The sequence below is a fragment of the Alnus glutinosa genome, chromosome 7 (assembly GCF_958979055.1).
Source record: "Alnus glutinosa chromosome 7, dhAlnGlut1.1, whole genome shotgun sequence".
Lineage (NCBI taxonomy): Eukaryota > Viridiplantae > Streptophyta > Magnoliopsida > Fagales > Betulaceae > Alnus > Alnus glutinosa.
The window spans coordinates 29324538-29337244 of NC_084892.1; the positions used below are offsets into that span (position 1 = coordinate 29324538).

The 12707-nt window shown below is 36.2% G+C and overlaps 2 protein-coding genes across 2 annotated transcripts; one reads left to right on the forward strand and one right to left on the reverse strand.

Annotated features, from left to right (window-relative positions):
* Positions 1–458: 458 nt before the first annotated feature.
* LOC133873083 (uncharacterized) lies at positions 459–3810 on the reverse strand. The gene is made up of 4 exons (XM_062310802.1): positions 3260–3810; positions 2118–2435; positions 1568–1912; positions 459–899 (listed from the first exon to the last, which is right to left on the reverse strand). Exons 1-4 carry the CDS (start codon positions 3473–3475, stop codon positions 624–626), a joined length of 1155 nt encoding a protein of 384 aa, XP_062166786.1. The 5' UTR covers positions 3476–3810; the 3' UTR covers positions 459–623.
* Positions 3811–9928: 6118 nt separating this feature from the next.
* On the forward strand, positions 9929–11830 carry LOC133873760 (G-type lectin S-receptor-like serine/threonine-protein kinase SD2-5). Its single transcript, XM_062311516.1, has 2 exons — positions 9929–10458; positions 10556–11830. The coding sequence occupies exons 1-2, from the start codon at positions 10075–10077 to the stop codon at positions 11543–11545; spliced, it is 1374 nt and encodes a 457-aa protein (XP_062167500.1). The 5' UTR covers positions 9929–10074; the 3' UTR covers positions 11546–11830.
* Positions 11831–12707: the final 877 nt, after the last annotated feature.

Below are 12707 nucleotides of genomic sequence, written 5' to 3' on the forward strand. Positions count from 1 at the left end.
ATGTAATGTGGTTGCCTATTCACTATTCACTATTCACACTAAAAGAAAAAGAAAAAAAAAAAAAAAAAAACTATTCTGCAGGAGACGAAAAATCACTCATAATAATCAAATTTAACTATTTTGAAGCATTTGACTAGCCTGCTGGAGATGCTCTCAACAAGCAAAAATGACATAAAATTTAGAAATAGGATGATTATTGCCTTGATGTTGAAATAATGATTTGTAGACACTTCATTATTTGAGAAAGTTTTGTATGGCAGTCAAGAGAAGCTGATGATAGGGTTTGGTAGGTTGTGGATTATATTTCTGCAATTACTCACTCTGATCTGGACAAATTTGGCTTTGTCGTGTAAATGAGCACAGTGCAGCTTTACTACATTCATTGTATCTATTCTACATAAAGTTCATAATTTGGACACTAAAAGCAGATGGGCTCCATTAGCTCTATAATAATGAACTCGAAGAATAAATAAATGGGAAGTCTAACGATTCATAGTGACATCAATGGGTCAAAATAGTAATCAAGTATAATATAATTCTGCTGGACTGTGATGGTAAAATACCTAACAAGGATTGATGCAATTCTAGCAAATGCCTGACCTGTGGTATGATTGAAAGGTTCTTCAAGACTGTCTGAAGGTAAGGTTGAGACGGCCTTGACAAAGACCACTTTCTTCCAGCAAGGCCTTAGGAGCTGACTTTTGTATAATGGATGGCACACCATGAAATATATGTCTAGATTTACCACCAAAAATCAAAACATCTCCTGATTCCAGAACAATTCTCTCTGCCTCGTCCACATTCCTCTGATCTCCATACAGGAATTCCGCTGAATCACCTACAGATAAGGAGACAACGGGCAATCCCATAGAGAGACTCTCATTGCTTTCATCACGATCCTATATATAAACATATTATTCAAGATAAGTACATCTAACTTCTTTAAACAATTTACAACAAAAAGTATAGCACTCATCATGATAGTTCTCAAGGAGATAATGCATACTAATTAAAAAAGCCAGAAGCTGTAAAAGCAAATTCCTACAGTATACATGAACATTCACTCCAAAACCGTTCTTTCTTCCTAAGATGTGATAAGTAGAACCTAATATCCACTAAAGCCTAATAGTTTTTCAAACAATTCTTTTAGTAAATTAATCCAATAGCTATTTTAATAAGCCTAATCCATAAGTTTACACAAGAAAGTCCAGAACTATGAGCCCACACACTGTTTTCAACACAGGACACTTTTTACAGGTGGAAGTTCTGATAGATAGAGAGAGAAATGCTATACTTACCTCCAAGTGTTTCCTCTCTGATGTGTAGTGAATCAATGATGATTTTCACTGACACATCAACAAGTAAGTCTTGAAAATATATGTAGCATTTTTCATAGATAGATGGATGGATGGATGCTTATCTTCGTGAATTTTTTTTCTTTAAATATCATGTAATGCTTTGATGTATAAGAAAGTCCAGCCTTTTCAAGGTACCCACATCAACTAGTAAAAAGGAAGTATATTTCAAATAATGAGTTAAGTCTCACACATGGTAGCTCAGTAATGACCTGGTGGAGACCAAGTTTTCCGCTGGTAGTATAGAAGTTGACAATGCATATGTTTGGAGACATTGAAGGTAGTATGTCTTCTACATTGCTTACTCTGCACTCTTTCTTTACAAGGGCATGTGCATCTAGAATTGCCCTTTTAACCAACAGACTAAATTCATGTGGAATGCGAGGTGGCTCACAACCATCAAAATGCCGTCGATCTTCATATTTTCTCGTCTGAGGATCCCAGTTCAGACCAAGACACATCATCTGCAGATGAAGTTTTCCTCCACCTTGGAAACCAGGCTGATAAAATCCGCCTGGGCCAAGACCAAGATCTCGACAATTCTTTACTATTTCAACCTGAAACAAGAGTGGTACAGGTACAAGTATCTCAACTTTACAGGAATTAGGAATACCAAGCAACAAACGTTTCCCAAAGAAATACAAAAAGCACAATATGCTAGCTAGCTGCCATGTCAGCTTAAACCTGATTTGTTTGACTAGTATTTGCAACATTCAGGAATACATGTAATACTTCAATTTTAAGGCATTTGGCATTAAGAACCTGTTCGCTGAGGGTCATGTATTGTTTAAGCAGAACCATCCCAGGCCTCAGTACTCTCTGTTTTGTCCCTTCCACTTTAATGTGCCCCATTGTATTCAAGTTCCCACTGTTCTTCCCATTCAAAGAACCTGTGTGTTTGACACAACTTCTACTTCCAGATAGGCATATATCAAATGGTTTGGTCGAAGGCAAACCCTTTAAACTATCTGAAAACTTGTTTCTTCCATGTTGGAGTCCTTCACCATCACCATGTTTGTGCTTCTTCCCAAAATGACCAGGCACAAATGACCTATCCTCCTGACTTGTCAAATTCGCTTCCTGTGTAGATGAGGAATTGAGCAATTATTAATAATGTGTAACAATCACATTATGGAATTGGATAGGTGATTGTAGTTTTTTATTTGCATTTTTTAAAAAAATATTTTACTCCTATATGAAACAAAGAAAGCCAAACTATCACCCAGTTTCGTTCTAATTCAAGAAAAATTATTGATTTAGTCCATGGCGTTTGCAGTTATACATCTTAAAATCTCCGAGATAAGCTGTGTCCAAAATGCGAACCGTTAGATATACACGTGGATCAAAGTCATAATCAATTGCCGATTGACACGTGACATGGCAGATGTCGGAATTATTACAGTTTTACTCCTAAATTAAAAAAAATAATAATAATAATAACAATAAATGTGAAGGTTGAACCACACATCGAATAATAACTATAGAGAACTTTTATATGCCACACTAATATCCCACTTTTATCTTACTATGTTAACATGGCAGGGTGTAGTACCCTTTGGACCGATCAACCATAATTTTATTTTTTTCTTTTAGAATAAAAAAAGAAAGAAAGAAACAAATGATTACTAGACCCTATCACATAGCATAATTAGATAAAAGTGGGATGTATATCATTACTGATAACTATAATAACTAAACATTGATATGGCAATATAATTGGACCTGAAAATACAAGCAATGCCTTTTGATTAAAGACCTTCAATTATTTATCTCCCAACAATTGCAAATTCTATTGAATAAAAATTTAATTAATTGATCTACTTGTTTGACATTACAGACTAGAACTAAAACAACCTAGTTTACAAGAAACATCTTCAAATTTATTTTACAATAAGCGTACTCACATGGTCATAAAGAGGAATTGCGGAATTGCCACTAGGGCTTGAATCTCGACCTCGCGAACAATTCGCGCCGCTGTTTCCCCATTCCACGTTGTCTCCCAGCGACGAGAACCGCAGTGAAACTTGGCGGGGAACGAACTGCTCCATATTGAACGGACACCAACGACAAAGATGATTGTGATACCTCGACGACACGATGGTTATACGGTTGACAAGCATCCTCTGGCGATGCGACACCGTTTTAGCACACGAACCAAGTATGATAATCGGGACGCGTTCTTGTCACCATACTGCCCATTCGTAAAAGCGACAGGCGATTTGTTCGTGTCTCGGTTTCGGATGCGGCGACTAAAGTGCGCCGTTGCCCGTTGGTGATGTCTCGGCTCAACGAGGAAGAAGGTAAGGAGGCTGAGACCGGAACCGGCGCAAAAGTAATAACATTTTGCGCCAGTTGAAGGACCGCCTTCTTTAATTAATGAAGGTTTCTGAGTACTGAGAAGTGGGCGCCGGGCGGTCAATATTTGAAGCGATTTGCGAATTTGTCACGCACTATCTATAATTAAACAAATCTTACACGACCGATACCCAATATTAGAGGGTAAAGGCATATGATTAACCCGTTTAATTAAATTAGTTAAAATATTTTAATTTATATAATTTTCTAATTATGCTTTAACACCATTTAATTAATTTGAACACGAATTGTCATTCTTATTAAAAAATAAGTTATAAAATAAGAGTAATGTTATATATTATATATTTATTTCATAATTATTTCACAATGCTGACGTAACAGTTCTTCTAGCTGGTGTCTATTGCCAATGACTCACTTGAATCTTTCCTCTTAGAACAACAGCGTGCAACCACACGTGAGGGTCCACGAACACAACCGGATACTGTCTGGATCAAGCCTCCACCGAAAATTTTGAAAATAAATTGGGATGCGGTGGTGGATGATAAGGCAAAAATGATGGGGGTTGGAATGGTGGTACGAGATAGCCAAGGGGAAGTTTGGGCAACGAAGTGCATGAGGGTCCCTTTAATAGTAGACCAACCTACAGCGAAGGTAGTGGCGGCCTGGCATGCAGCAAAATTTTGTTGCGAGCATGGTTATCCTAGGGCCATTTTTGAAGGCGATTCCTTGAAGGTAGTCTCAACATTGCAAAAGGCAGAGCCTTGTCTGAGTAGCTACGGACAGGTGATTGATGACACAATGACCCGAGTATCGGGGCTCCAATGTTACGATTTTTCCCACATTCTTAGGAATGCAAATAAAACAGCTCATTATCTTGCCAAAGTTGCTCTTTTATATTCTTTAGATAATATATGGATAAACGAATGTCTCTCTCATATTCAGAATATTATACTTGATGATCGATTTTTATCTCAATGAAAAGCTATATCTTTTTTTCTCAAAAGAAGAAAGAAGAAGAAGAAATCTCCTTTTTTTTTTTTTTTTTTTTTTTTTTTTTAAGAAATAACTGATCGGTTGGTACTACAACATCAACATTGTTGATAATTGTAGATTAAAAAAGTAGTTTCTAACATTACTCACTAAGACAATGAACAAAGATTTTAAATTAAATTTTAGGGTTAAATACTACATTAGTACCTGAGTTTTAAGTATTTTTAAATTTAGTACTTCAGTTTTATTTTGTATCATAAGTGATACCTGAATTAGAGGTAAAAACTCATTTTGTAATTAGGCTGGCCGACCGGCCTGGAACCACCTCTTAGGGCTAGGGGGTGGTTCGGCCACCCCTAAGGGCCAAAAGCCTCAAAAAAAATTTGAAAGTTTGCTCATGTGGTCTGGGGGTGGCCAAACCACCCTCGTGGCCCACCCCCACCCCCAATGGACAAAACCTATATTTTTTTTTTTCCTACCATGGGGTGGCTCAACCACCCGCTTGGCCAAAATGGGGGTGGCTACTTCTTTCTCTCTCTCTCTCTCTCTCTCTCTCTTTTCAATTTTTTTTTAATTTTTAATTATTTTTTAAAGATTTTTATTTTTAATTTTTAATTTTTTTTTTATATAGTGCTATACGTCAACCTCAGCAGTTGACACGTGGCGAGCCATTAAAATTTGGATGAAAAATCTAACAGATGTACCAAATGAGTTTTTACTCCTAATTCAGGTACTACATATGATACAAAATAAAACTGATGTACTAAATTTAAAAACACTTAAAACTCAAGTACCAATAGGGTATTTAACCCTAAATTTTAACCATTACTTTTAATAATAATCACTAAGTTGATGAATATGGTAAATGTTCATATCGTAAGATGACAAATTTAGAACTAATTATTGAAATCTAAGAAAATCTACCTACTAAAATAATATAAGAATTTAAAAGGATCTACATTTAACACCACGTGGTTGGCTTAAGTAGTAAGGACCTTTAGTCTTTGTGGTATTCTTATCAGGTCTAAAGTTCGAATTACCTTAAATGTAAATAATTCATTTGGGCCAACCCGTTGGTGAAATTGGAGTATTTCCTGATTCATGTAGAGGGGATGCTTTACACATGTCTAAGATTTACTTGACAAAGGTAGATACACTAAGTGACCTGCCATAGAAGAGTTCATTGTATTCAATATGAACTTAATCGCTTACATACATGTACTATTTATTTTACTACAAATTAACGTGGTAGTTTATAATTTGTGAAATAATTAAGTAAAAAAATTGAATGTGTCAATTTAATTAGTTAGCGGCTGACTTGTCAATATACACTTTTAATCATTTAATCAAACTAATTATAGATTGTCATATCAGTTTGTTGAAAGATTGTAATAAAAAATGTAATACCCCGATTATTTTCCTATTCTAATAATTTCTCTATCACCTATGAGTGTACCATCACATTAACTACATTCTTCATCAAATTCAATGTACCTCCATTAAAAGTCTAATGTTGCCTAATATTTACAAAGAAATCATTAGAGCCGCCATCATTCAATAATTAATTTCGCGCTTAATGTTCTATTGAATTGTCCTATTATGAGTCCTTTTTCTTTAAATCAATTATGTGGATTTTATTGACCTTATGAGCTTTCCATGAGATGTGATGGAATTGGGCCTTCTGTTCTTACTTTGCTTTGCCCATCACAAGCCTCTCATTAGGGGGACCCTAACTCAGCCGAGTCTGTCAAGAGAAAAATTGCAAAACGTGATCAGTGCTTTAATCGTATTATTTATGGATAGGATCCCTACAATTGTACGAGAGGTTAATAATTTAGACAATAAATATCAGAGAATTTTTATGAAGGCCACCTATTTAAATAAATTTTTGACAGTTTGCTCCCTTGTTGGGATATTTAGGCCCCATAAAAGCTCATATTGGATATTTACGGACTCGACATGTACAAGGGAGATTTTATTGAAGCATGTATACTACGAACAAGGTGAGTGATTCTCCATCCTTGGTCAGTTCTAATCACCTCTATTGTCTCATATTTAATTATTTGAAATAATTGCACTGTTGGTCCCTGTGATATGTCATAATTATTTTTCACTCCCTATAGTTTAAAAAGTGCATAGGAGGTCCCTGTGATATGCAATAATTACGTTTTACTTCTTGAGTCAATTTTTCGTCCACCATTTTAACAGAATCTGTTAGCCTTACACGTCAGCGACACGTATCGCCAATAAGATGGCGACACGTGTCAATCTTTATAAAAAATATAAATTTATTAATAAATAAATAAATTTATTTATTTATTTATTTTTTTAAAAAAAAAGAAGAAGAAAAAAAAACTGGCAGGCAAGGGGTGGCTGGGCCACCCCCAATGGCCTGTGGGTGGCCCCGCGCCACCCCCGGCGGCCTCTGGGGGTGGCGCGCGGCCACCCCCTTGCCACCTTTTTCCTTTTTTTGTTTTTTTTTTTTTTGAATTTTAATTTTAATTTTTTTTTTAAAAAAAAGTATTTTTATTTATTTTTTAATAAATTTATATTATTTTATTAAGATAGACACGTCAGCGCCACGTGTTGCCAATAAGATGGCGACACGTGGCCATGACGTGGCATTTGACGGAATCTGTTAAAATTTTTAACGGAATTTGACTGTAGGGATCGATTTGTAATTATTGCATATCACAGAGACCTCTTATGCACTTTTTAAACCATAGAAAGTGAAAAATAATTATAGCATACCACAGGGACCAACGGTGCAATTATCCCTAATTATTTCTAGGTGAAAAAGTAATTAAGGCTCTTTAATTGCTCGCTCATTAATAATCAGTTTAATGAGGCCCATAAATAAAATAAAATTAAAAAAAATGTCAAATATCATACTCAAGTACATATCCGATACTGCCACTTTCCATCGTCAGCTTAATATCTAATTAATAATGTCGACCTTACAGTTCACTTTTACTTGGTAAAATGGACATAACTTTTGCTAAGAGTCTTAAAATTATGTATGTGACCCTAATTCAGAATTTTCTTTTCAAAACGCATGTTTGTTTTCACTTGAATGAATGTAAAAGAATGTGTACATGTGTTTTGGTTGAATACTTAAGTATAAACTTAACGTATGAAAAAGTTGGATAAGGATTTCGAAATGGGATTGAGGAGAGCTGTTTAGCTAGAAAATAAAATTTTAGACAACGTACTGTTTTCTTAATTTCTGAAAATTTTAAATTAAAAACCTTTCTAAACATGTTGTATGATAATTGTAAAGTTTCGTGTAAAAGGGTACATTTCCACGTGTCAATATCTAGGTAAGTAAACACCATTAAAAGCCTCTCACAATATGGAGAGATTGCATAAAATCTCCATCCACAAATTAAAAGATGTAATATATGAAAGAGCCGCAAACTGGTGTGATAGAGAGGCCCGAAGCAAACAGACAACAACCTCTATGGCAGCCTCCACCTCCAGGTGTGGTCAACGTGAACTGTGATGCTGCGATGAATAAGAAGAATGGATGCATCGACATTAGGATTATTACTCGTGATAGTGATAGCTATTTTCTAGGAGCACGCTGTACTCACCAAAAGCTTGAGGTGGATCCAATGGTTGTTGAAGTAATTGTAGCCCTCTCAGCGGTAATGTTTAGTACGGATGTGGTGTTTTTAATGTTATATTTGAAGGGACGCATTGCAGATCGTAAAAAGTGGTTAGCTCAAACTTTTCACACATGAACATAATTGGCTACTGGGTTATTTTTTATCCTCGTGTTAATCGTGTTAGGAGAGAAGTAAATTCTGCTGCCCATACACTTGCAAGGAAGTTAACTACTCATGTTTTAGACTCTGACTAGTTGAAAGATATTCGAAGCAACATCTACAGAACTAATAGAAGTGTAAGTAGAGAACGAGTTGTTCTTATATCCTGATTTTTGACTAGTTTTGTTATTCTTAATAAGAATGAATCTTGTTAAAAATAAAAAATAAAATAAGACTTGCATGAAATCCATGTTCATGCTGTCCAAGGCCCAGCATTGGAAAACCACAAAAAAAAATGTCACGCTGACAGCTGACCTGGAATGAGACACGTCATCCAATCGTGAGCAGGAGTGTCAGCAATGTCATGCTAACACGTGGCTAAAAGTGGTTGCATACACGTGGCATCCACCACAATTTCCTTCATAATAATCACACTTCAAAAGCATGCCTGCCCACTAGTAACAACAGCACTCAATTAATGGCCCAACCAAATTAGACGGACAGGCCCCACATGAAAATTTTCTCATTTTCATTAATCTAGTATATGATTATATACTCACACCCCAAGCTTCTGAAATTTAAGGACTATTAAAACAACTAAAAGACCATCACATGGACAGGTTGGGACAGGTTGGGACAGCTTGTATGCCACTTTACATTTACATTCCGAGTAAACAAAAATTAATGATCCCTTCGGCCGTTCAGACATACTTTTCTTTGGGTCGAATTTTCTTTAATTTAGTCTATAAAATTATCATTTATTTTTAATTATATGAAGAATTAGTTTAATGGTATCTGCAAAGACAAGAAATGTCAAGCTTATAGTGTCTTGTCAAAAATTCAGAGAAAGTCATTCTAATGCTCAAGCCATAATTTGTTTTGGAAAAAGAACAGAGTTCAAAGACAGTAGAATTTGTAGAAAAAAGGAAAATGTTTGGTTAAAATTAAACATTTCTTTAAATGATCCAATTTCATTATCCTTAAAGGAGTGTTTTTCCTTGCGTTGTTAATTTGGAAAGATGTTCATAGGCTAATGAATTTGATTATGTGGCTCCATTCCATTGGACACACATTCTTGAACTCCTGAGAATAACGGAATGTCACTAATTAATCCAGGTGCATGCCTAGTGCGCCATCCTTTTCTATCAGGATGGATTCGGCTAGCCTACAAGGCTTTGTTGAGAATGGGGTTGCTTGAAGTATTAAACTGGTTAACCGACTGAAAAAGTCAATTCCTAAGGATTTATTATGTGTTACTCCAAGAAATATATTCTTTTAACATAATTTTTTCTAATTATGTTAATGCTATTTTTTTTAAAAAAAAACATCTATTTCTCACCTAATAATGACAATTTTATAAACAGAAATAGGAAATTCTGCTGACGCAATTTGGATAAAATTATATACCCCACTTAATGCCCCCACTAATTATTACGCTTTGTATATAACAAAGCAAAATGAAAGTTCGGAAGCTTTTTGGGAGTTGGGTGGTCTTGTAAAGTTGTCACACTCGTGCCTACCTTTTCTTCTTCATCACTCTCATCAATTCTCATTGGGAAAATCCTATAATGAAATGGCAAACCCACCACCTGCCAGAAACATCGAAGAATAGTAGGAAAGGTGAAAATTGAGATTGCAATTCACTCATGAAGCTCTATTCCTTCATTTTTCTCATTCTTTTGTTAACTAATGGCTATTGTAAATCGGATTTTCGCACTGGTTCTCCACTCATGCTCGCCGTCCCTGTGGAATATAGTGCGGGATTCATTGGGAGAGCTTTTATAATGGAGACTAGCCAAAGGGCACCCGCCTTTAAAGTTGCATTGAGCGTTGAAGCCTTCAATGGAAAATACTCGTGCTCACTAGACGTTTTCCTTGGCGATGTGAAGGTCTGGAATTCTGGCCATTACACCAGGTTTTACACATGGGATAAATGCGTGCTAGAGCTCACTGATGATGGAGATTTAAGGTTGAAGGGTCCAAAAGAGCAGGTGGGATGGCGGACAGGGACTTCCGGACAAGGTGTGGAGGTAAAACACTATGCAAAATCATTTCTATCAGTAAGCCAACAGATTCTAATGGGTATTTTTTTCTTCTTTCTTTTTTGCCCCCTTCATTTTGATGCAGAGATTACAGATAATGGACTCCGGGAATCTGGTTCTAGTTGACACCTTGAACCGGATAAAATGGCAGAGTTTCAATTTTCCGACCAACGTAATGCTCTGGGGCCAAAGACTCAACGTGGCCACTCGCTTGACTTCTTTCCCAAGCAACTCAGATTCTTTCTACTCCTTAGAAATTCATTACAACAAGATTGCTCTGTACCTGAATTCGGGTAAGTGGAACTACTCATACTGGGAATTTAAGCCTTCCAAAAATAGGAACATCACATTTGTCAAAGTGGCTTCAACGGGATTACAGTTATTCAGTGATCAATATAAAAAAATCGCGCAGATTCTATCACAAGCACCTCAGCCTCTAAGATTCTTAGCACTGGGAAATTCAACAGGAAATCTGGGGCTCTACTTTTATTCACCCAGCGAAGGAAAATTTGAGGCGTCTTTTCAGGCACTCAACACTACATGTGATCTTCCTCTGGCTTGTAAACCTTATGGCATTTGTACATTCTCCAATTCTTGTTCATGCATGCGGGGTCTAATAGAGGAAAACACAATGAATTCTAATTGCAGTGAGGGAATTTCTGGAGGAATATGTGGCAGTGGAAAGGCAGAGATGCTTGAATTAAAGGGTGTTAGCAGTGTTCTGAAGGATGCTGCTAAAAAGGTTAATGTCAGCAAAGAAGCATGTGAAAATTTGTGCTTAGATGACTGTAACTGTGTTGCTGCATTATATTCCTCTGGGAAAGGAGAGACAGAGCTACGAGAATGCCGTCATTACGGGCTCATAATGGGAGTTAAACAGGTTGAAAGGGGAACTGGATTGAGTTATATGGTTAAGGTTCCAAAGGGAACTCGTGGGAGTCATGGTAAATCTAATGTCAAGAAATGGGTCTTGATCATGGTAGGAGTGGTTGATGGATTGATTATTCTGCTTGTTTTGGGAGGACTTGGGTACTACTTCATACAAAAGAGAAGGAAAAACTCAACCCAACACTGACAACAACACTTGACTTCATATGATTAGTTCCAGGTTTTTGTGGGAATTCAAAGCACCATTACAATTCTTTTGTATTCTGTTTACAGAAAAGAAAAAACAATTTGGCTTGTTTCTGATAGACTAAGGGTCATAGAGAGAAGTAATGCAACTCTCTATTCACATAGTTTGAAAATCCTTTTAGCTGAAACCAATTTGTGTCTACGGGCAACAATGATTTTTTGACATTACCCGTAAACCGGACACGAACCTGGCACAAATAACAGATTTGCTAAACGACCATTGATACATCAAGATATCTCAATCTTATTCACTGGATATGAGATCTCTTTCTAGTCTAATCGTGTTAGTTTAGACATGGCAAGAGCATATGAGATTGACAGCAAGCATCAAGCAGGGGATATAACATCATCAATAATGTACAATCATCAGGCCCTACTTGTATCCTTGGTGGTGTGTGCGTATGTGCGGATGTTTCTGTTTTTAGGTCACCTAAATTTTCAATTTGATAAATTTAAAACATCAGTTTGGATCAATTCTAAATTGGACACCTCTGTCAGTTTTTTTATCAATTTGATTATAGAAATGATTGTGAATTAAAGACAATTATACTCCTCAAATCGAAAAATTAGAACAAAAAAAGCCAACCCAACTATGGCGGTGGTGGGTGGCCACCCCCTCTTATCAGAGCAGCCATGAGCCAACCCTTCTGAGTAGAGAAGCTAGTTGTGGGTGGCTAGGAGATGACCCAGCCATAATTGGGTTGGGTGAGCTAACCTAGCCCATTTTTCAAGTCTTAGAAGTCAAAATGACAAAAGGTACAAAGAATTTTTTACCTGCTTTCCCTCTAACATTACAATTGCCTCCAATCCAGCCCATAGACTAGATTCCTTTTCAAAACCTAGCCTCTCTTTGAGGAGGGACAACCGGACAAGAAGTGTTATTCAGCCCACTAGGTCGTAGTAATGGCTAAGCAGATCCTCTATTCTTTCTTTCATTGGATAAGAAGCGGGAAATATTTTTCAACCTATTTCACATATTTAATTAAAAAAAAATTGCTAGACAAGAAGAATATATTAGAATATTAATTAATGATTAAATTCATTTTTTATAATCAATTTAAATTTTTGAAATAAATTTTAATTTAACGAATCATAATTAACAA

Coding starts and splice junctions, on each gene's coding strand:
- LOC133873083 (XM_062310802.1), bottom strand. CDS start 3,475: ATGCTTGTCAACCGTATAACCATCGTGTCGTCGAGGTATCACAATCAT. Junction 2,436..3,259: donor CAATTCCTCTTTATGACCAT/GTGAGTACGCTT, acceptor TCATCTACACAG/GAAGCGAATTTGACAAGTCA. Junction 1,913..2,117: donor ACATGACCCTCAGCGAACAG/GTTCTTAATGCC, acceptor CTCTTGTTTCAG/GTTGAAATAGTAAAGAATTG.
- LOC133873760 (XM_062311516.1), top strand. CDS start 10,075: ATGAAGCTCTATTCCTTCATTTTTCTCATTCTTTTGTTAACTAATGGC. Junction 10,459..10,555: donor CTTCCGGACAAGGTGTGGAG/GTAAAACACTAT, acceptor ATTTTGATGCAG/AGATTACAGATAATGGACTC.